This window comes from Hemitrygon akajei, chromosome 1 (assembly GCF_048418815.1).
Source record: "Hemitrygon akajei chromosome 1, sHemAka1.3, whole genome shotgun sequence".
Lineage (NCBI taxonomy): Eukaryota > Metazoa > Chordata > Chondrichthyes > Myliobatiformes > Dasyatidae > Hemitrygon > Hemitrygon akajei.
In genome coordinates, this window is record NC_133124.1 from 83,207,207 (window position 1) to 83,232,004 (window position 24,798).

A 24,798-nucleotide genomic window follows, 5' to 3' on the forward strand; every position below is an offset into this window, starting at 1 on the left:
GCTTTCTTATGAAACCTGCATTGGAGTATATCAGTGCTACATAGACTGAAATTTTCAATGCTTTTGTATCTAGACGCTTGTCATTTCTGCCGAACCAGGCAAGACAGCTAAACAAATCCTCCCTCTAAAAAATGCTGGAAATATCAGTGCACAGCTAAAGATTCAGGTGAGTTATCAATTTCTTTTCAAACCAATTTCGTGAGAGTAATTAAAGATAACCTTAAGTTTCTTCAGTTGTTTTCTTGGAATAACATGGTGCTCTGTTGCCTTCAGTAGTCATTTTGCTGAAAAACAAGGTGTCATGAGTAAATGAAATATCCCACGTTCACTCCTTTAGTCATGTCAATGCCAATTCTGTGCCAAAATTTGCAAAATGTTAGCATCCAGCTATCTTTATTTCCATGTGTGTTTCTTGTCCAGAATTGACTGTCAAATGTATTGCATTATGAACGGGAACACTATTATATACACTTCTGAAAACCATTCCAATTTTTCTTTCAACTTGACTGCTGTTTTGTGTATTTTTTCCTTCCACTGGCAAAATAACTGCTATCTGTTTTCTGTGGAAGTAATTCTAGTGGAAGTAATCACAGAATTCTGAAACACTGGAAGAGAGTACTTAGTTTGCTGTGCTAATTCTTTTGTTTGAATGCTGATCCTTATTACCAATTACAGATACGAACTTTAACCTTGGTTGGCCAAGTGCACACAAGTAACAGGTTACTGTCAAAGTCCATGGCTTAAGTGTCTTAAGTTAAATTGTTTGTCTATTTTTCTGAAATCCTATTGGCATTGATCCATGTTGTAAGAATTCCACTGTGGAAAATCAAAATCCTGAAATAATCCTTTTTTTACTTGATCTGTGAAATTAATTTTTCCTTTAGGCTGCCAAACCTAGCTTTTTTCTAGCACAGCCAGAAAATATCCTCATTTGCCCTGGAGAAGAATCTGAGATAGTTGTTTCATATTCTCCGAAGGATACACAGACTGAAATGCAAAGGTACAACTTTCAATCTTTTTTTGATTCCACTGACATTCAAGCTGAGTTGCAAATTCACTTTGTTTCCACACTTCTTTAGTACAGCTTCTGAATTGTGTAGACTTGAACCAATGGGTCAGATGTCACTGCAGCCACCACCTTTAAAATCAATGGATGTATGTCATAAGGCCCCATCAATTTGTCTACTTTTATTTATGGAGCTTTCTCTTGTGCTTTATCCCTTGTATTTAGAATTTTTATGTTCCTTGTTATATGAAATTAACCTATTATCTCTAGGGATATTGATAATCTCCACAATGAAACAATATATAGAAAAATTTACAGTGACAAAGTTCGCATTACCCTGGGTTCTGATGCACCAACTTGAGTAGTATTAATGTCCTCATAAAGGAAGACTTGCTTGAGTTTGTGGGGCAAGAAATGTACATTATGCATCACTAGTCCAGTAACTTTGTAATTGATTCTCTCTTTGTGTCAGTATTTTTGAGTAAAAGATGAAAATGCTTAGTTATATATAGTGGGGAAAAAGAAATATTGCTTTATTTCAGTGATCATTTTTAAGGAGGCTGAGGGGTTACCTTTACATATTTGTATCATGAAGGACCCAATGGATGGCTAGTATTTTTCCAGAGCAGGGGAGTCTAAAACGAGAGGAACTAATTTTAAGATGAGAAGGGAAATACATAAAAACTGGTGGGTAGTTTCAATTTTCTGCTAGTTAACTCTGATTTTAAGACACAAAATGCTGGTGGAACACAGCAGGCCAGGCAGCATCTGTAGGGAGAAGCGCTGTCGATGTTTTGGGCCGAGACCCTTCGTCAGGACTAAGTGAAAGGAAAGATAGTAAGAGATTTGAAAGTAGGAGGGGGAGGGGAAAATGCGAAATGATAGGAGAAGACTGGAGGGGGTGGGGTGAAGCTGAGAACCAGAAAGGTGATTGGTAAAAGGGATACAGAGCTAGAGAAGGGAAAGGATCATGGGACGGGAGACCTAGGGAGAAAGAACGGGGGAGGGGAGCACCAGAGGGAGATGGAGAACAGGCAAACAACTAAATATGTCAGGGATGGGGTAAGAAGGGGAGGAGGGGCATTAACGGAAGTTAGAGAAGTCAATGTTCATGCCATCAGGTTGGAGGCTACCCAGCCGGTATATAAGGTGTTGTTCCTCTAACCTGAGTGTGGCTTCATCTTGACAGTAGAGGAGGCCATGGATAGACATATCAGAATGGGAATGGGACGTGGAATTAAAATGAGTGGCCACTGGGAGATCCTGCTTTCTCTGGTGGACAGAGTGTAGGTGTTCAGCGAAACGGTCTCCCAGTCTGCGTCAGGTCTCGCCAATATATAAAAGGCCACACCGGGAGTACCAGACTCACACCAGCCGACTCACAGGTGAAGTGTCACCTCACCTGGAAGGACTGTCTGGGGCCCTGAATGGTGGTGAGGGAGGAAGTGTAAGGGCAGGTGTAGCACTTGTTCCGCTTGCAAGGATAAGTGCCAGGAGGGAGATCAGTGGGAAGGGATGGGGGTGGGGGGGAATGATTGGACAAGGGAGTCACGTAGGGAGCGATCCCTGCGGAAAGCAGAAACGGGGTGGGGGGGGGGGAGGGAAAGATGTGCTTGGTGGTGGGATCCCGTTGGAGGCGGCAGAAGTTACGGAGAATTATACGTTGGATCCGGAGGCTGGTGGGGTGGTAGGTGAGGACAAGGGGGACCCTATCCTGAGTGGGGTGAGGGCAGATGTGCAGGAAATGGGAGAGATGCATTTGAGAACAGAGTTGATGGTGGAAAAAGGGAAGCCCCTTTGTTTAAAAAGGGAAGACATCTCTTCATCCTGGAATGAAAAGCCTCATCCTGAGAGCAGATGCGGCAGAGACGGAGGAATTGCATAATTTTTGCAAGAGACAGGGTGGGAAGAGGAATAGTCCAGGTAGCTGTGAGAGTCTGTAGGATTATAGTAGATATCAGTAGATAGGCCGTCTCCAGAGATGGAGACAGAAAGATCACGAAAGAGGAGGGAGGTGTCAGAAATAGACCAGGTAAATTTGAGGGCAGGGTGAAAGTTGGAGGCAAAGTTAATGAAGTCATTGAACTCAGCATGTGTGCCTGGCCTGCTGCATTCCACCAGTGATTTGTGTGTGTTGCTTGAACTTTCAGCATCTGCAGATTTCCTTGTGTCTGATTTTAAGAGATTACTTTCTTTCTATATTGCTTGTAACAAACATTAGCTGTTTTAAATGTATATTATCTACAGTATTTCACATTTTGAATTTGTAATTATTTTCATTCCACTAGTTATGTTTTTAACTCAGCTCTGTCTTTAAAATAAGTGAACAAATTGTGTATGATTTTTGAGGATAAAGTCATTGGAAATGCTAAGAATTGTTATCTTTTTAGCCATTTGGCTATTCTGGTTCAGCCTTTTGGTCCCCAGTATGAAGTTGGCTTGAAAGGAGTGCTTTGGAAACCTGAATCCTATCAATCCGTCTCTTCATCCTCAAGCTCCTCATTGGAGATACCACCAATTCTGTCCAACAAGCAATTTATATCATGGGGAGGAGTTTCCCTTGGAAGAACAGTGTAAGTTCCATTCTCTGACTTCTCCGGTGAAAGGTGCTGCCAAATAATGGTTATAAATGTTTGTACCACTATTTCCAACTACATCAAGGTGATGGGGTAATTCTTATATTTTTAATATAGCGTTCGGCATGGACTAGAAGGGCTGAGGTGGCCTGTTAACGTGCTGTAATTGTTATATGGTTAATATTTTTCATAAGATAAGATGTAGCTGTTGGGAAAATTTTGAGAGCTACTAGTTGCATTCCCTCCACTTACTCCCCTGTAATATAGTCTCTGTCATTAACTGCACCTTGATCTTCCTGCCACCCAACTACACTAACAGTAACCAATTAACCTACCAATCAGTATGTCATCCCACTATCAGTAAAATAGTTTTAAAAAATGCCTCTTCTAATTAACCAGTTTGCATATTTTCTCAGTGCTCTGTTCTTTTTCAACTTACAGTCATCAGAAACTTGTGCTTAGAAATAATTCTTCAACTGTTGCACAACAGTTGCGCCTGTTGATCAAAGGTCAAGATCAGGACTGCTTTCAGGTAAATGGTAGTTCTAATTCTGTAATGTAATTTGCATATAGAAATACAAAATAATTACTATGCCCTAGAGATCCTGTTTTCAAGGAGATCAATTTTCAAACTGTCATATTTTGTTCTCATTGTCATTATAGATGATAACCTCTTGCCTTTGTGACTTTAAAATACTTAAATTGTGTGAGTTCATGCAGTGTATTTTCAATCTTCCTTGTTAGAAAATTGATGCAGTTTGGAGGAAACTAGCATGATTATCAAATCTATTTGGTCAGAATTCAGGAGCCAAATGTTCCTGTGAGGAAGAAAGATCAGAATGACCAGGTTCAGGTACCTCAGATGATGAAAGATGTAAATTTAGTCAAAAATGAAATGGAAGCTTCCCCCAGCCTACGTGGGGGAAGCAACAGTGGCCGTGCCTCTGGCACAGAGTCTGGCCCTGTGGCTCAGAAGGGTAAGGAAAGGAAGAGGAAGGCAGTAGTGATAGGGGACTCTATAGTCAGGGGGTCAGACAGGCGATTCTGTGGACGCAAGAAAGAAACACGAATGGTAGTTTGCCTCCCAGGTGCCAGGGTCCGGGATGTTTCTGATTGCGTCCAAGATATCCTGCGGTGGGAGGGAGAACAGCCAGAGGTCGTGGTACATATTGGTACCAATGACATAGATAGGAAAAGAGAAGAGGTCCTGAAAGAAGACTACAGGGAGTTAGGAAGGAAGTTGAAAAGCAGGACCTCAAAGGTAGTAATCTCAGGATTACTGCCTGTGCCATGCGACAGTGAGAATAGGAATAGAATGAGGTGGATAAATGCGTGGCTGAGGGATTGGAGCAGGGGGCAGGGATTCAGATTTCTGGATCATTGGGACCTCTTTTGGGGCGGGTGTGACCTGTACAAAAAGGATGGGTTTCTCTTGAATCCCAGGGGGACCAATATCCTGGCGGGCAAGTTTGATAGAGCTGTTGGGGAGGGTTTAAACTAGTTTGGCAGGGAGGTGGGAATCAGAACGTCAGTGTAGGGATTAAGGTAGAAGGAAAAGGGCATGATGCTAAGAGTTCTGAGTTGATGAGGAAGGACAGGCAGAGGACAGAACATAATTGTAGCCAGGTAAAGGTGTTGAAGTGTGTATATTTCAATGCTAGGAGTATTAGGAACAAGGAGGATGAACTTAGAGCATGGATTAGTACGTGGAACTACAATGTTGTGGCTGTTACTGAAACTTGGTTGGAGGAAGGGCAGGATTGAATGATGCAGGTCCCAGGGTTCAGGTGTTTTAAAAGGAATAGGATGGGAGGTAGAAAGGGGGGGGGGGGTGAGTGGCATTGCTGGTCAGGGATAGTATCACGGCTATAGAAAGGGAGGATGCTGCAGAGGGAGTGTCCACTGAGTCGGTCTGGGTGGAACTCAGAAATAGGAAGGGATCAATCACTGTGCTGGGAGTAGTCTATAGGCCCCCAAATACCCCTCAGGACACCGAGGAGCAGATAAGCAGGCAAATTTTAGAATGGTGTACAAAATACAGGGTAGTAGTTATGGCTGATTGAGCTGGGTTCAGGATAGGTTTGTCCCACTGAGGCAAGATAAAAATGGTAGGAAAAGGGAACCGTGGCTGTCGAAACATGTGAGGCAGCTCGTCAAGAGGAAAAAGGAAGCATATGTTAGATATAAGAAGTAGGAGGGGCTCATGAGAAATGTAGGGTAGCCAGGAAGGAGCTAAAGAAAGGATTTAGGAGAGCTCGAAGGGGGCATGAGAAGGCCTTGGGCATGTAGGATTAAGGAGAACCCCAAGGCGTTCTATGTGTATATGAAGAACAGGAGGATGACGAGAACGAAGGTGGGGCAGGATAAAGAGAGCAACATGTGCCTGGAGGCGGAGGATGTTGGGGAGGTTCTAAATGAATACTTTGCTTTAGTATTCACTAGTGAAAAGGATCTTGATCAGGGTGAGCTCGAAATAGAACAGGCCTGTGTGCTGGACAATGTGGAGATACGGAAGAAGTAGTGCTGGATCTTCTTAAAAACATTAAGATTGATAAATCCCCAGGGCTGGATATGATACACCCCAGATTGTTGTGGGAATTGAGAGAAGAGATTGCTGGAGCATTAGCTATGATCTTTGAATCCTCTTTGGCTGCAGGGGAAGTGCCGGAGGACTGGAGAATGGCAAATGTAGTTCCCTTGTTTAAAAAAGGTAATAGGGAGAAATCTGGGAACTATAGACTTAGTCTTATGTCGGTGGTCTGCAAACTACTGGAAAGGATTCTTAAGGATAGGATCTACGAGCATTTGGAGAAGTACAGTCTACTCATGGATAGTCAACATGGCTTTGTGAAGGGAAGATCGTGCCTCACGAGCCTGATTGAGTTTTTTGAAGAGATAACAAAAGAAATTGATGAGGGTAGGGCAGTGGATGTGATCTACATGGACTTTAGCAAAGTATTTGACAAGGTCCCTCACAAAAGACTCATCCAGAAAGTCATGAGGCATGGGATAAGTGAGCTGGGTTGGATAAAAAATTGGCTTAAAGGAAGAAAGCAGAGGGTAGTTGTAGAAGAAAAATATTCTGCCTGGAGGTCGATGACTAGTGGTGTGCTGCAGGGATCTGACCTGGGACCCCAGCTATTTGTGATTTTTATAAATGACCTGGATGTAGAGGCGGAAGGATGGGTGAGTAAGTTTGCAGATGACACGAAGATTGGAGGAGTTGTGGATGGAGCTGCAGGTTGTCGAAGGTTACAAGAGGATATAGACAGGCTGCAGAATTGGGCAGAAAAATGGCAGATGGAGTTCAATCCAAATAAGTGTGAGGTGATGCATTTTGGAAGGACAAACCAGAAGGCTGAGTACAGGATTAATGGTCAGTTACTTAAGAGTGTGGATGAACAAAGGGACCTTGGGGTTCAAATCCATACATCCCTCAAGGTCGCTACGCAGGTTGATAGGGTAGTTAAGAAGGCCTATGGGATGCTAGACTTCATTAACAGGGGGATTGAGTTCAAGAGTAAGTCATGTTGCAACTCTACAAATCTCTGGTGAGACCGCACTTACAGTATCGTGTTCAATTCTGGTCACCTCATTATAGGAAGGATGTGGAAGCTATGGAGAGGGTGCAGAGGAGATTTACCAGGATGTTGCCTGGTTTGGAGAACAGGTCATATGAAGCAAGGCTAGAAGAGCTGGGACTTTTTGGAGCGTAGAAGAATGAAGGGGACTTGATAGAGGTCTACAAGATTATGAGAGGCATAGATAGGGTGGATAGTCAGTACCTGTTTCCCAGGGCACCAATAGCAAACACCAGAGGGCATATATACAAAATTAAGGGAGGGAAGTTTAGGGGAGATATCAAGGGTAAGTTTTTTTTACAGAGGGTTGTGAGTCCTGGAATGACTTGCCAGGGATGGTGGTGGAGGCTAAAACATCAGGGATATTTAAGAACCTCTTGGACAGGCACATAGATGAAAGAAAAATGGAGGGTTATGGGGTAGCATGGGTTTAGTACTTTTTTAAAGGATTATATGGGTCGGCACAACGTGGAGGGCTGAAGGGCCTGTACTGTGCTGTAGTGTTCTATGGTCTAAGCTTAAGTAAGGTTTAGGAAGCTGAAATCAACAGGGACTTTGAGGAATATAAACGAAGCAGGAGAAAAATTGGGACATCAGGAGGGCTAACTGGGACCATGAATTGTCATTGGCAAGTAAGCATTTTATTTCTTTTTTTAAAACTGAGCAAGGGAATGGTTTAGCTCCACTCAAAGGCAAGGTAATTTATTCCTGGAGCCAAAGAGAACAGCGAGCTAAATGAGTACTTTGCATCACTGTTGACCAAAGAGGTCAGGAAGGAGTATGATGATATTCTAAGGTATGTTGATATAATGGAGGTGGTGGTATTGAGTCGCTTGAAGTTAGATAACTCCCTGGAGCTTGATGGGAACTATCCCAGGTTATTGAGGGAGGCAAGAGGAGACTGGGGCCTTAATGGAGATCTTTGTATCCTCATTAACTACAGCCAAGTTCTCAGCGGATTGGAAAATAATCAGTGTTGTTCATGTGTTTAAAAATGGCAGTGGGGATAATCCAGCAATTTATAGAACATAGGACATACAGTCCAGGAACAGGCTCTTTGGCCCATGAAGTTGTCATCAGATGCCCAGCTAAATTAATCCCTTCTGCTTACACAGTGCCCAATTCCTTCCATGGAAAGCCACAAAACAAAGAAGCACCATGAAACTCATTTAAAGTCAAACCCCCAACGCACAAAAAAGAACAAATTGCAAGTGGGAAATAAACAAGCTAAAAACACAGAACCCCACCTCCCAAAGTCAACAAAAGAGTCCAGGCATATTCAGTTTAGCTCAGCTCAGTTCAATCTAGCCCTGTGTTGTTCATTGACACAAGCTGCAGATCCAGTAAAAAAAAAACACCTCATAACATGATCTATAGAGGCCAATCCACAAATACGTGTTGATTAAACCTTGTCCAAAACCTAGGACTCAAGTACTCACTCGCAGAGAAGGAGACAATTTGAACGCAGGTTAATAACGCTGAACACCCACCCGCCTTCCACTCTTGTACGTCATAATTTTCAATCTTCCTTGATGCTTTAATCCAGGGGTGTCAAACTCATTTTAGGTCACGGGCCGGATTGAGCAAAATGCAGCTTCATGCGGGCCGCATCAGTCAGACGCGTGCGAACGCAGCTTTCGTTGCCTCCGTTTTTTCAGCCTGCTCTCATGTGTCTCAGCCTCTGCTATAACTACAAAGTGTTTCACTTTACAAATTCCGTTTCTTATGAAGAAGACTGCCGAATAAACACTAAAAACCCTGAAAACCTGGTACCTGAATAAACTCAGCATTAGCCATATCTTACGCCATAGGCGCTTCGATTACTGGGGCCAGCTTTAATAGTAATTAGATATTATCTTGCGGGCCAAAGATAATTCCACCGCGGGCTGAATTTGGCCCGCGGGCCTTGAGTTTGACATATATGCTTTAATCAGCGAGAAATGGAGCTGATCATGGGCTCATGCCCCATTTCCAGGCTTCTTGACCTTGAGGCCACACACTTTGCTCAAAGCCTCTCTGAACTCCCCCAAGACAGCAAAGCGCCAGATCTCTCAATTGGCACAAAAGCACCACCAAACTGTAGATCACAGGCTTCAACAGTAGCAGGACAATATTTTAAAGAAAATGACACAAAAGAAGTGAAAGAAGTAATATTGTGTACTGTCTGAAGGATGTTGCTCTTGATCACGTTCACAAATAGGGTAGTCTTCCCGGAGTAGAAGTGCCACATACTGGAGGGCTCAGGTTTAGGATAAGAAGGGCAAAGTTTAAAGTAAGTTTATAAGACAATTTTTTTAAAGCACAAAGTGTAAAGCCAATGGAGATGGTGGAAGCAGATACAATCACAAAGTTTGAGGTATATAGATGGGCACATGAGCAAGTAGAAGAAGGAAGGAATGTAAACCATATTTAGCCAGATTAGATTAAGTTTCTTTGACAATGTAGTTAGCACAGACAGTGGGCCAAAGAATCTGTCCCTATGTTGTGTTGCTCAATATTCATGAAGAATTTATAGGAATATTTGTCAAGACATTTTTGAATGTCTGAGATTGAGTTTTGATTCAATGTCTGTCTTTGTAGTTACAGAGCACATTTGATCTTGAAGAAAGGTTGATCGGCAACTGTGAATTGATGGTTTGTCCCAAAGAAGATGTCTGTGTGCATCTTTTGTTTGCACCAACAAGGGTTGCTTGCATGTTGGCAAGACTTGAAATTAAGCAGTCGAGAATACGGTCAACTCAACCAGGAGTGAAATTCACAGTATGTATTTGGTGCCACATTAAGCATAACGAAGGAAACGATTGCTGGAAAATTGATTGTTCTAATAATTTTGTTCTTTTCTCTTCTTAAAGGTACTAATAATCCTAAATTGCTTCCCCTTTTGGGTGCTAAAACTCAAGACTGCTAGACTTTGCTGATAGATGTAGGTTAGAAGATAACCCCATATAAAGACAAACTAAATGTGCCATGCCTAAACTGCACTGACTGAAAAAATGTAGAACCAATCAAATTAATATGAGAATGAGCATGTTCAAAGATGTACAGGGCTGAAACCACAGTTGCTGCCTCATTAAGTTCATGTCCTTTTACACAAATTGTTAATTAATGTCCTGTAACTTGTTACTGTATTATAAGACCATTAAGATGTAGGAGCAAAATTAGGCCATTTGGCCCATCGAGTCTGCGCTGCCATTCATTATTGCTGATCCATTTTTCCTCTCAGCCCCAATCTCCTACCTTCTCCCAGTATCCCTTCATGCCCTGACCAATCAGAATTTTATCAACCTTGGCCTCCATGGCTGCCTGTGGCAACAAATTCCACTCTGGCTAAAGAAATTCCTTCTCATCTGTTCTAAAAGGACGCCCCTCTATTTTGAGGCTGTGTCCTCTGGTCTTAGACTCTCCCACCATAGGAAACATACTCTCCACATCCACCCTATCAGTCTTTCATCATTTGATAGGTTTCAATTAGGTCGTCCATATGTAGCTACATTGTGTGACTCATAAAATTTTGCCTAACAATCAACATGGTTGTGCCAGAATGGTAAACTCTGCAGATAACCTACAAGTTAGAACTAGTTGTCTGGAGACATGGTACTGTAAACACTTGGTCTCACTAATGTAGAGTAGGCCACATTTGGGAGCATGGGTGTAGTAGATGAGGTTGGAACAGGGGCATTTTATCTTTGCCTCACCTGGAAGAGCTGTTTAGGTCCCTGGCTGGTGCTGAGGGAGTTGATGTAGAAACAAGTGCTGCACTTCCTACAGTTGCAGGGGAAAGTGTTGTTGGTGGGGGTGGGGTAAATGGAGAGGGAAGAGCAAACGAGAGTGTTAAAGAGAGTCGACCCAACAGAAAGCAGAAAGAACTGGGGAGGATGAGTTACTGGTACTGGTTGTGGGATCTTGTATCAGCTGGTGGAAATGAAGGATGATGTTGAAGCTGGTACACTGAAAGGCAAAGGGAAATTGTATCTCTCTGTCCGGGGGGGAGGGGGAGGGGGTGTGAGAGTCTACATCTAGGAGGAAGCTTAAGAGAAGTCTCGATTGGTTGAAGGGAAGCCATGTTTCCTGAAGGAGAACACTTCAGGTATCCTGGAGTGGAAGTCCTCATCTTGAGAGGAGATGTGGTGGAAACAGAAACTGCGAGGGGTTACATCTTTATAGGAGAGGAGAGAGTGTAGTTCACAGAGCAGCAAGAGTAGGTGAGTTTACAGTAAATGTCAGTGAGTAGAACTGAGAAAGAAGGAGATCCAGAAAAAAGGAGGGTATTGAAAATGGTCCAAGTAAATGTGAGAGCAGGTTGGAGGTTGATCATGAGGATGATAAAATAGGTGAGTTCCACATGGGTGTAAGAAGCAGCACCAGTTGTGCCATTGGTGTAATGGGGGAAGAAGCTGGGAAGTGGTGCCAGAGTTTTTGACACAGCTAACAAAAAGACAGTTATAGCTGGGACACATGCAAGTGTCCATGGCTGCACCTTTGATATGTAGGAAGTGACAGGAATCAAGTGAGAAAACCAAAAGACACACAAGCAGAATTAGGCCACTCCACCCACTGAGTCTGCGCTGCCATTTCTTCATGGCTAATAGGTTATCCCTCTCAACCCCATCCTCCTCCGTTCATGCCCTGACCAACTAATTAGCTATCAAACTTCACTTTAAATATGCTCAATGACTTGACTTCCACAGCTGTCCATGACAATGAATTCCACACATTAACCACTCTCTGGCTAAAGAAATTCCTTCTTAACTGTTATAAGTGGACATCCCTCTATTCTGAAACTGTACCCTCTGGTCCTATACGCACCCACTATAGGAAACATTTTCTCCACATTCAGTCTATCAAGACCTTACATTATTCTCTCAGTTTCAATGAGATCCTTCCTCATTCTACTAAACTCCTGGCATTTACTGGCTCAGAGCCATCAAATGCTCATCATATATTAACTCTTTCCTTCCCACAGTCATTTTCGTGACCTCCTCTGGACACTTTCCAGTGCCTTTATATCTTTTCTTAGATAAGGGGCCCCAAAACTGCTCACAATATAGTGCTTTATAAGGACTCAGCATCACATTGTTGCTCTTATATTTGAGTCCTCACAAATGAATGCTAACATTGGATTTGCCTTCCTTAACCACTGACTCAACCTGCAAGATAACCTACACAAGAACTCCCAAGTCACTTCGCACCTCTGATTTTTGAATTTTCTCCCCCTATTCAGAAAATAGTCTAGGCCTTTATTTCTTATGTCAAAGAACTGACCATTCGCTTCCCTACTCTATACTCCATCTGCCACTTCTTTGCCCATTCTCCCAATCTGTCCAAGTCCTTCTGCAGACCTCCTACTTCCTCAGCTCTATCTGCCCTCCACTTATCTTTGTATCGTCTTCAAATCTGACCACAAAGCCATCAACTCTTGTCATTCAAATCATTGACATATAATGAGAAAAGAAGTCATCCCAATCCTGACCTCCGCAGGATACCGCTCATCACTGGTAGCCAACCAGAACAGGCTGCCTTTATTCCCACTCTTTGCCTCTTGCCTGTCAGCCAATCTTCTACCCATGCTATTAGTATCTTTCCTGTAATTCCATAGGTTCTTATCTTGTTAAGTAGCCTCATGTGCAGCAACTTGTCAAAGGCCTTCTGAAATTCCAAGTAAATAACATCCACTGACTCTCCTTTGTCTATCCTGCCTGTTATTTCATCAAAGAATTCCAGCAGATTTGTCAGGCAAGATTTCCCCTGAAAGAAACATGCTGACTTTGGCTTACATTTATCATGCAACTCCAAGTATCTGAAACCTCATCCGTAATAGTGGACTCCAACCTCTACCCAACCACTGAAGTCAGGCTACTTATCCTAAAATTTCCTTCCTTCTACTTTCCTCCCTTCTTCAAGAGTGGAGTAACATTTGCAATTTTTCAGTCCTCTGGAATCATTCCAGAATCTAGTAATGCCTCCACATCTCTTCAGCTACCTCATTCAGAACCTTAGGATTTAGTCCTATTTGGTCCAGGCAGGAAGGAAGGCATAGGTGGTGGTGTAGCTCTATTGGTAAGAGAAGGAATTATATCTTTAGAAAGAGGTGACATAGGGTCAGAGAATGTGGGTAGAGTTAAGAAAGTGCAAGGGTAAAAAAACATTATGGGAATCATATATAGGCCTCCAAATAGTAGCCAAGATGTGGGGTTCAGATTGCAAAGGGAGCTGGAAAGACTGATGTCACATTTGTAATGGGGGACTTCCATATGCAAAGGGATTGGGAAAATCATCTTGGTATTAGATTGCAAGAGAAAGTTTGTTGAATGCCTGTGGGATGGCTTTTTTGAGCAGCTTGTACTTGAGCCTACTCAGGGAAAGGCTATCTTAGATTGGGTGTTGTGTAATAACTTAGATTTTATTAGTCAGCTTAATATAAAGGACCCCTAAGGAGGCAGTGATCATAATATGATTGAATTCATACTGCAGTTTGAGGGGGAGAAGCCTCAAACACATATATCAGCATCACAATAACAGAAATTAGAGAGGCATGAGAGAGGAGCTTGTCCAAGTGGATTAGAGGGGGATACTGGTGGTGATGGCGGCAGAACAAAGGTGGCTGAAGTTTCTGGGGATAGTTCACAAGGCGCAGGATACATATGTCCTACAGAAGTAGTAGTTTTCAAATGGCAGGACTAGGTGGCCTTGGCTGACAAGGTAAGTTCAGGACTGCATAACAGCCAAAGAAAGGGCATATATGGCAGCAAACGTGAGTGGGAAGTTGGATGATTGGGACGTTTTTAAAATGGAGGACAAAGAAATAGCAGATGAACTTAAGACTTTGCTTTAGTATTTACTACGGAAGACGCTAGCTGTATGCCAGAGGTCAGTGAGTGACAGGGAGCAGGAGTGAGTGCCATTGCTATTACAAAGGAAAAAATGTTAGGCAAACTGAATGGTCACCTGGACCAGAAGGACTACATCCCAAAGTCTTAAAGGAGGTTGCTGAACAGATAATGGATGCATTGGTTGTGAGCTTTCAAAAATCACTTGATTCTGGCTAGGTCCCAGAGAACTGTAAAATTGGAAATGTCCCTACACTCTTTAAGGGAGGACAACAAAAGAAAGGAAATTATAGGCCAGTTAGCCTAACTCAGTGGTTGGAAAAATGTTGGAGTCTATTATTAAGGATGTGGTTTCGGGGTACTTGGAGACGAATGATAAAATAAGTCAAAGTCAGCATGGTTTCTTTAAAGGGAAATCTTGCCTGATAAATCTAATAGAATTCTTCGAGGAAGTAACAAGCAGGGTAGACAAAGAAAAGGCAGTGGATGTCATTTACTTGGATTTTCAGAAGACATTTAATGAGATGCCACATATGAGTCTGCTTAACAAGATAAAATCCTATGGCATTACAGGAAAGATACTGGCATTGATAGAAGAATGGCTGACAGACAGGAGGCAACGATTGGGAATAAAGGGGGCCTTTACTGGTTGGCTGCCAGTGACTTGAGGTGTTCCTCGGGGATCAGAATTGGGATTGCTACTTTTCACATTGTTTGTCAATGATATGGATAATGAAATTGATGGCTTTGTGGAAAAAGTTTGTGGATGATACGAAGATAGGTGGAGGGGTATGCAGTGCTGAGGAAGCAATGTGATTGCAGCAGGACTTAGACAAATTGGAAGAATGGGCAAAGAAGTGGCAGTTGGAATACAGTGTTGGGAAATGTATGATAATGCATTTCTGTAAAAGAAACAAAAGTGTAGACTATTATCTAAATGGAGAGAAAATTCAAGCATTAAAGTTGCAAAGGGACACAACAGTCCCCATGCAAGACTCCCAGAAAAGGTTAAGTCTGTAGTAAAGAAGACAAATGCAATGTTGGCATTTATTTCAAGGGGAATAGTGTGTGTATATGTATGTGTGTGTGTATATATAAAAGGAGAAAATGCTGAAACTTTAAGGTGCTAGTGAGGCTGCACTTGGACAACAGTTTTCGGCCCCATATCTCGGAAAAGATGTATTGTCATTGGAGAGGAGGTTCACAAGGATGATTCTGGGAATAAAGGAGTTAACATATGAGTGTCTGGCAGCTTTGGGCATGTGACGTGACATTTGTTAACTTAGCAACAGCAGTTCAATACAAAGCACAATCTAGCAGAGAAAATAATAAATTAAAAATAATAATAAATAAGCAAGTAAATCAATTATGTATATTGAATAGATTTTTTTAAATCAGAAATACTTTTTTTTTTAAAAAGTGAGGTAGCGTCCAAAAATACAGTGTCCATTTAGGAATCGGATGGCAGAGGGAAAGAAGCTGTTCCTGAATTGCTGAGTGTGTGCCTTCATGCTTCTGTACCACCTACCTGATGGTAACAGTGAGAAAAGGATATGCCCTGGGTGCTGGAGGTCCTTAATAATGGATGCTGCCTTTCTGAGACACCACTCCTTGAAGATGTCCTGGGTACTTTGTAGACTAGTACCCAAGATAGAGCCGACTAAATTTACAACCCTCTACAGCTTCTTTCAGTCCTGTGCAGTAGCCCCTCTATACCAGACAGTGATGTAGCCAGTCAGAATGCTATCCACGGTACAACTGTATAAGTTTTTGAGTGTATTTATTGACATGCCAAATGTCTTCAAACTCCTAATAAAGAACAGCCGATGTTTTGCCTTCTTTATAACTACATCGATATGTTGGGACCAGGTTAGATCCTCAGAGATCTTGACGCCCAGGAACTTAAAACTGCTCACTCTCTCCACTTCTGATCCCTGTGAGGATTGGTATGTGTTCCTTCATCTTACCCTTCCTGAAGTCCACAATCAACTCTTTTGTCTTACTGATGTTGAGTGCCAAGTTGTTGTTGCGGGACCACTTCACTAGTTGGCATATCTCACTCCTGTACGCCCTCTTGTCACCACCTGGGATTCTACCAACAATGGTTGTATTGTCAGCAAATTTATAAGATGGTATTTGAGCTATGCCTTGCCATACAGTCATGAGTATAGAGAAAGTAGAGCAGTGGACTAAGCACACACCCAGTGTTGATCAACAGCGAGGAGGATATGTTATCACCAATCCACACAGATTTTGTGGTCTTCCAGTTAGGAAGTTGAGGATCCATTTGCAGAGGGAGGTGCAGAGGCCCAGGTTCTGCAACTTCTCTATCAGGATTGTGGGAACAATGGTATTAAATGCTGAGCTATAGTCGATGAACAGCATCCTGACACAAAGGTTGTTTGTGTTGTCCAGGTGGTCTAAAGCTGTGTGGAGAGCCACTGAGATTGGCGTCTGCAGTTGACCTATTGAGGCTATAGGCAAATTGCAATGGGCCCAGGTCCTTGCTGAGGCAGGAGTTCAGTCTAGTCATGACCATCCTCTCAAAGCATTTCATCACTGTAGATGTGAGTGTTACCGGGCAATGGTCATTAAGACAGCCCACATTATTCTTCCTAGGCACTGGTATAATTGTTGCCTTTTTGAAGCAAGTGGGAACTTCCACCCGTAGCAGTGAGAGGTTGAAAATGTCCTTGAAAAATCCTTCTAGTTGGTTGGCACGGGTTTTCAGAGCCTTGCCAGGTCCTCCATTGGGACCTTGCGAGGGTTCGCTCTCTTTAAAGACAGCCTAACATCGGCCTTTGAGGCAGTGATCACAGGGTCATCAGGGATCTTCACAGCTGGAGTTGTGTTCTCCCTTTCAAAGCGTGCATAGAAGGCCTTGAGTTCAGCTGGTAGTGAGGCATCGCTGCTATTCATGCTATCATATTATAATCATAGTCTGTGAAGGGTTCCTTTACCTCAGGCTCCTACATCTCAGAGGAGGTGCATTTCTACTGCCTGAATTAACATCCTGCTTATACTTGTTGTCCTTGTAACTTCTGAATCTTCAGTTCTAGCCTGTGCTTGCATTTACTGAAGCCTGTTGAGCCAAGGCCTGACCTCTCAACATTGGCCTACTCACATAATGGCCGTGAAGTATGAGAAGCTGTAAAGGGATCTTTGGCTAGGGTGACTAGCTTGTGATCAATGCAAAACATGATAGTTTGTATGGTACAGGAAGATTGAAGTTTAATTACACGAATGTTAAAGCTTTTTTTTTCTTCCAGATTCCACTTTCAGGCTATGGAGGAACAAGCAACATTATACTAGAAGATGTCAAAAAAATTTCAGGCAGTTATGTGCTGAATTTAAATGATATGGTACCAGACAAAGTGAGCAAGATCAGTTTCAATATGAGAAATACAGGTTCTCGAGCTGCCTATGTCAAGGCAGTTTGTTTCAAAGATTCACTGATAAAAAATATTATGAATACCCAAGTTATACAAATTTCTCCAGCTCAATTTGTACTCAGGGAACGGACTCGACAGGTAAGAGTGGTTTCTTGACATTCACAGCTTATTTATGATGTAGTAGGATCTATTCTAATGTTGCTGATCAGCTTTTTACAGAAACTGTTCTCCCCTTCTCAGAGCAATTCTTCATGCAAACTTAGTTGCCTTTTTAAACATTTTTTCAGTTGAAACAGTAAAGCACAAATACTTCTAGTCTGCTTTTCTGCATATAGTGGTCAGAATATTGTCTTCCCTGCACTGAAAAAACAAACAAATACAGATTATATATATCGATCAGTAATCTATCAAGGCAACTGGACTTGCTGTGTTGTCTAGAAGATGTTTCGCCACTCATCTTGGGCTTCTTTAGTTCTAATCCATGGTGGGTAATTTTCCAGCTTATAAATTCTATGTTGTTTAAAGGTATAGCAAACACATGAGAGTCATTCAGTCATAGAGTCAATGAGGGTCATTTGTTTTATCTTTGCATGTTGTGGAGATGTTAGGACTGCATTCTAAGTAGTGACGTACCCCAGCTCCTCTGTTCAGGCATGGGTTTTCCAGAAGCGAAGAATAGCCCTGAACTCAGCAGTGGAGTTATCAGGGCACCGTCATGACTGTGTTTCTGTGGCAAGCTATTCTTATTTTTACAAGGCTTAATTGCTAGCTCGACGCTTAACCCAACTTGGATTCGAACTCGGGAACCTTCACTCCGGAGTCCGGCGCAGATATTATTGCGTCACCAAGCGGGACAAGTTTGATAAAGTTGGCTTCTTTTACCCCTCTTTCAAACCACCTGTCCTCCCTGTCCAAATTGTGCACATTGTTATAGTCAAAGCAGTGTCCCTTTTGGGTGTGGATATACAGTCGATTCTTGAACTGAAATGTTAGCCCTACTATGTTGGGCCATCCATTCGTGAGGTGGTTGTTTTGTCTTGCAAATATATGGGGGGGGGGGGCAGGGAACAATACCACTTATCAGCTACTTACAGTGCAGTCCTAACATCTCTACCCTGGCATCTCCACAACAGTTCACACCTCGATTCATGCAAAGATGCGACCAATAACCCTCTCGTTACCTCTTCAACTCTTAACAACCCTCGTGATTGCTATACCTTTGAACAACTCAGTTTAAGTGCCAGAAAACTACCCACCATGGATTAGAATTGAAGAAGCCTCTCAGATGAGTTGTAAAATGTCTTCCTGACAATACAGCAAGTTCAGTTGCCTTGATTTACTACTGCTTGAAATACAATGACATGGATGACTGAGAACCTTGATGGACAAATACAGATTAGGTAATTGCTTTGAAGAAAACCTCTGTACAAGGATGACTTTTTTCGATGCTTTTCACTTGTCCATCCTATCACCACTCAGTTATCTCTCTTTTGTCTCCTAAGCTGTTTCAATGAAGTCTAACATAAAGGAACAATAGTTCCTTTTTCTGTGTCGGTGCATTGCAGTCCTTTGGTACTGAATTCAGCAGTATTAGATGACCAGGTTTTCCAATTTGTGTTTTATTTCAGATTTCCAGCAACTGCTGTTGTCTGCAAAGAGAGACATAAATGAGATGTTTTAAATTTTGTGGGCCCATAGCAGAAGGAGGAACAAAAATCTGGGTTTTAGTTTTGAGCTAATGGGTAGAAAAATTAGAAGGGCTGAGGATTTTTTGTCGTCAGCCAGAGGAATGTAGAGTTCTTAAGTTCACTGCCTGTAATGTTAGAAGCAGAATGCTCATCGTAGTTAAGCAGTGGATGGATGTGTATTTGACAATTGTAATCTGACACACTGCAGAACTGTGATTAGGCTGGCCAGCTCTTTTTTTGACAGGAAAATGTATGGAGTGTCTACCTTCTGTGTTGTAGATTTTACATCATACACCTTTTTACTGACTTAATGGGAGCAGATATTCTGAATATATACAGATTATTAAATTATCTGAGGTCCTATCTTTGAACTAGATGGGATCTCAGTTATTGGGAAAAAAAAGCTGCTTTATCTAAGAATCCTTGATTGTTAAAAGCTCCCTCCCAGTCCAATATTAGATGTGAAACATGTTCTCCTAATCTTCATTTCCATCTTCTATATCAATTTATAGATCATCAACAGAAATGGTCACCTGACTATTGTAGGGGCTTTATGTGCAATTTTTTCACATTTAAAAAAAAAAGCACAGAATTTAAGCGCTACCATTGAATCAGCCACTTTATTGTGATAACTACCACTCTTAATTTGCTTCCAGTTTAGAACAATCTCTTCTCCCTCCCGCCCCCCCCCCCCAAAAAAAGTTTTCTATTTTTGAATTCTTGTTTCTACCTTCAGCCAGGAGTCCTCTATTTGCTGAAAGGGAGCCCATATTGTGAGTAGAAGTTTTCTGAATCAGCTGCTGGTCATTTAAAATGCATGCTGAGATTTCCAACACAAAATGCTATTTTGCATATCAAAACTCAACTGATATGGGAAGGAAAAATATACTCTGCTGATGTTACATATGAGAATGAAATTTGGATTTGTGTTTTACTCCATGCTTTCAAAATGTTTTCTGAAATTTAAATGGCATTCTTGTCTTTGTTCAATTCAGACCGCTGATGGAAGATAATGTTTGTCTCAATTAACTGAAGGTTTATCTCTTTTCTCTCTTTCTCCTCTTTCTCTCTCTCTCCCTGCTTTCTCTCTCTCCCCGCTTTCTCTCTCCCCGCTTTCTCTCTCTCCCCGCTTTCTCTCTCTCCCCGCTTTCTCTCTCTCCCCGCTTTCTCTCTCTCCCCGCTTTCTCTCTCTCCCCGCTTTCTCTCTCTCCCCGCTTTCTCTCTCTCCCCGCTTTCTCTCTCTCCCCGCTTTCTCTCTCTCCCCCGCTTTCTCTCTCTCCCCGCTTTCTCTCTCTCCCCGCTTTCTCTCTCTCCCCCGCTTTCTCTCTCTCCCCGCTTTCTCTCTCTCCCCGCTTTCTCTCTCTCCCCCGCTTTCTCTCTCTCCCCGCTTTCTCTCCCCCTGTCTCCCCGCTTTCTCTCCCCCTGTCTCCCCGCTTTCTCTCCCCCGTCTCCCCGCTTTCTCTCCCCCGTCTCCCCGCTTTCTCTCCCCCGTCTCCCCGCTTTCTCTCCCCCGTCTCCCCGCTTTCTCTCCCCCTGTCTCCCCGCTTTCTCTCCCCCTGTCTCCCCGCTTTCTCTCCCCCTGTCTCCCCGCTTTCTCTCCCCCTGTCTCCCCGCTTTCTCTCCCTTTCTCTCCCCGCTTTCTCTCCCTTTCTCTCCCCGCTTTCTCTCCCCCTCTCCCCCCTCTCTCTCTCCACCTCTCCCCCCACTTTCTCTCCCCCTCTCCCCCCTCTCAGGCAATCACAATAACCTACCAAGCCACTCCAAGAGATTGCATTCAGTCTGAAAGAGATTCAGCACTACTTGGCATTATTTGCTTCTTTTGTGGAGATGAGGTGGCACGACAGCAGCTCAGAAGGCATGTGATTTGACTTGTTTTTCCTTTGTCCTTTTTGTTCATGAGTCTACAAAAATGCTGGTAATTTTGCAATTTCTTCAGGGTATTGAGTTTCATTTGTTAATTCATTATGATATGCTGGTGACTATATAGATACTTTATTGATCCCAAAGGAAATTACACTGTCACAGTAGTATTACAAGTGCATAGATATACAAATATTAAAGAGGTAAGAAAGAAAAAAAAGTTACCTTAAGTAGTCTAACAGGAGCGGATCATCACATTCCTGGCTAGAGGTTGACTATAAAGCCATATGGCTGAGGGCAAGAATGTCCTCATATAGCGCTCTTTGGAGCAGCACAGTTTTCTTAGTGTATTACTACCTTGTTCAGCCGACGTGGCATGCACAGGATGAGACTAGTTTCATATAGCTGATGCCAGTAGTTTATCAGGACATCTGAGTTATAGAGGGTAGAAGTCATGAAGAATTTTTAAGTACCTGGATATACAGTGAATTGAATTGGCTTTATTACTTACATTCTATGTTCTCTGTAAGCTGTGCGCATATGCGCGCACATGTTTTTTAGCCAGCGCACAAAGGAAATTAATGTGCGCACAAAAGGTTAGTTACCTAAAATAATGTAATAATTAATAATTATACTTATTGAAAATAATCTTTAGCTAAATGTTGCTGTTAATTAGTCAGTTTTTCAAATACCACAATGCATGTCACTAATTTACGTCACCTCACCTTTCCTGCTCTGGTTTGTACAGCTGCATCACGGCAGCAGCCATCTTTGGCGGACAGTGTTCATATCGAAAAGTTTACAAAGATTTGTTTCAAATCTTGTAGATAGCTTACTAAGTTTTTATTGAAAAAAAATTGATTCACTATGTTGAATTCAAAAGAACCAAAGGGTGTGAAGCGCTAAAGAACTGCAAATTTGTTTAAAGTTGAATGGCTTAACAAAATAGTAGAAACTGCTACACCGAAAATGTCACAGTAGATGCAAATTCGCTGTTGACTTTTATAAATAGTCTTTGTGTTCATTTAGAAGAAAGGGTTCCTGAAGATGAGGTACAAGGATGGTCAGCTTTTGATTTCTCTGCAATTGCAGATTGTGACTTCACTTTTGGCGATGAACAAGTTAATGCCTTATGCCTAAAATATCATGATTTTCTAGCTGAAAATACTGTAATAGCTAGACAGTTTAATGATTTCAAATTTTCCGTGCAAGAAAAAATTAAATCCAAACTGATTTCAAACTTTGCTCATATGGTGGCATTTGTACTTCAAAATGAACAGTTTTGCGACCTTGCTCAGTTGATGGACATTGGAGGAACTTTTCTTGCGTCTAGTGCGGACTGTGAGCGAGGTTTTAGCCTAATGAATCAACTCAAAACAAGCTGAGAAACTGTTTAGGTGAATGTCATTTGGAATCAAAAGCTATCAATTGGATGGAAGTTCTATTAGTCTAGATAGAGTTTTCAAAGAATGGCTTAAATGCCAAAGACAGGAGAGAGAAAAAAATAACTGAGTTAAATATGTATGCTATTTTGTTGTTATTCTGTGCAGTTTTATGTCAAATATTTTGTAAACCTACTTAAACTGTGCCATGCGTGCATTTAGTACGCACATACTTTTGTCACAGGAAAAAAATTTGCACAACATAAGATTTCTGTGCACACTGACTACTAAAAATTAGAGGGAACATTGCTTACGTCCTTCAAATACTGAGTAAAAATCTGTTACGTTTCTGTTCAAATGAATTAAGCAGTCTGATGGGCTGGTGAAAGAAGCTGTCCCAGAGCCTGTTTATGCTGCAGTACCGTTTCCCAGATGGTACCAGCTGGAACAGTTTGTGGTTGGGATGACTCAAATCCCCAATGATCCTTCGGGCTCTTTTTACACACCTGTATTTGTAAATGTCCTGAATAGTGGGAAGTTCATATCTACAGATGCGCTAAGCTGTTCGCACCACTCTCTGCAGTCCTGCAATTGAGGGAAGTACGGTTCCCATTCCAGGCAGTGATGCATCCAGTCAGGATGATCTCAGTCGTGCCCCTATAGAAACGTCTTAGAATTTGGGGAGCTATGCCAAACTACTTCAACTGTCTGAGGTGAAAGAGGCGATGTTGTGCCTTTTTCACCACACAGCCAGTATGTACTGACCATGTGAGATCCTCGGTGATGTTTATGCCAAGGAACTTAAAGCTATTCACCCTCTCAATCCCAGATCCATTGATGTCTATAGGGGTTAGCCTGTCTCCATTCCTCTTTTGCGTTGTTGAGAGAGAGGTTGTTTTCTTGACACCACTGTGTCAGGGTGATGATTTCCTCTCTGTAGGAAGCCCCTGCTATGATGGTGTGTTAACATTAGGTGATAGGTCAACATTTGGAAATAATGACTAAATTGATTAATGTTTTGGCAGGATGCCAAGCACTGGAATAAGGGGGGGCTTTTCTGGATGGCTGCCAGTGTCTAGTGGTGTTTCACAGGGTTCTGTGTTGGGATCACTTCTTTTTACATTAGATGTCTCTGATTTGGATGATGGATTTGAGAGCTTTCTGGCCAGGTTTACAAACATTACAAAGATAGCTGGAGGTGCAGGTAGTGTTGAGGAAGCAGACAGGCTACAGAAGGACTTGGGCAGATTAGGAGAATGGGCAAAGAAATGGCAGATGGAATACAGTGTCGGAAGGTCATGCACTTTGGTAGAAGCAATAAAAGTGTAGACTATTCTAAATGGAGAGAAAATTTTAAAATGTAAAATGCAAAGGGACTTGGGAGTCCTCATGCAGGATTCCCAAAAGGTTAATTTGCAGGTTGATTCCGGTGGTGTGGAAGACAAATGCGATGTTAGCATTCATTTGAGGGGACTAGAATATAAAAGCAAGGATGTAATGTTGAGGCTTTATAAAGCACTGGTGAGACCTCACTTGGAGTATTGTGAACAGTTTTGGTCTACTTATCGAAGAAAGGATGTGCTGACATTGGAAAGGATTCAAAGGAGGTTCACAAAAATTCTGGGATTGAAAGATGTCATAGGAAGAATGTTAGATTGCTCTGGGTCTCTACTCACTGGAATTCAGAAGATTGGGGGTGAGGTCTTCATTTAAACCTATCAAATGTTGAAAGGCCTTAATAGAGTGCATGTGGAGAGGATGTTTTCTCTGGCGAGGGAATCTAGGACAAGTGGACACAGCCTCAGAACAGAGGGACTCTCATTTAGAACAGAGATGAGGAATTTCTTTAGACAGCGAGTGGCGAAATTGTGGCATTTTTTGACACAGGCAGCTGTGGAGGCCAAGTCATTGGGTATATTTATGGTAGATGTTGACAAATTCTTGATTAGTCAGGGCATAAAGGTATATGGGCAGATGGCAGGAGATTGAGGCTGAGAGAGAAAAAGGGTCAGCCATGATGAAATGGACTGGCAGGCTTGATGGGCCAAATGGCCTAATTCTGCTCCTATATCTATAAAGGAGATTGAAGAATAGAATTTTGTGAAGACCAGGGCTGCTTACAGCAATTGAGCAATATGCCTTTTTTCTGTCATAGTGGTCTAGACTGGTATTTGGAGAGTGAAATGATTGAGATTGGATGTACAGTCTGTAAAGTTAGTTAAAGTTAACAGATTTAGCAATTTTCACTACAGTTCAATATAAATATTCTAAGTGTAAGTAATTTTGTACAGGTTCACTTGCCTAATAAAACATTTGTTATTTGAGTGAAAGGTTACTCTCTTCACATTTGAGGACTGGCTGAGAAAATTTGTCCTGCTCTATTTCAAGAGGATAAGATCTGATTGAACCTTTTGATGTTGCGAAATTGACAAGATAGGACTTGATTAGTTTATACCTGGATAATCTGGAAATGGGGTATATACGTG

General features: G+C 42.2%; 1 protein-coding gene across 4 annotated transcripts in view; it reads left to right on the forward strand.

Annotated features, from left to right (window-relative positions):
• cep192 (centrosomal protein 192) overlaps positions 1–24,798 on the forward strand; it is a 200,383-nt gene that overhangs the window by 128,987 nt on the left and 46,598 nt on the right. For all 4 annotated transcript variants that reach the window (XM_073046717.1, XM_073046708.1, XM_073046697.1 and 1 more), the window contains 7 exons: positions 74–166; positions 885–1,000; positions 3,397–3,579; positions 4,024–4,114; positions 9,744–9,923; positions 17,260–17,520; positions 20,804–20,925. In XM_073046717.1, coding sequence (XP_072902818.1) covers positions 74–166; positions 885–1,000; positions 3,397–3,579; positions 4,024–4,114; positions 9,744–9,923; positions 17,260–17,520; positions 20,804–20,925 — 1,046 coding nt within the window. The remainder of the gene's footprint in view (positions 1–73; positions 167–884; positions 1,001–3,396; positions 3,580–4,023; positions 4,115–9,743; positions 9,924–17,259; positions 17,521–20,803; positions 20,926–24,798) is intronic.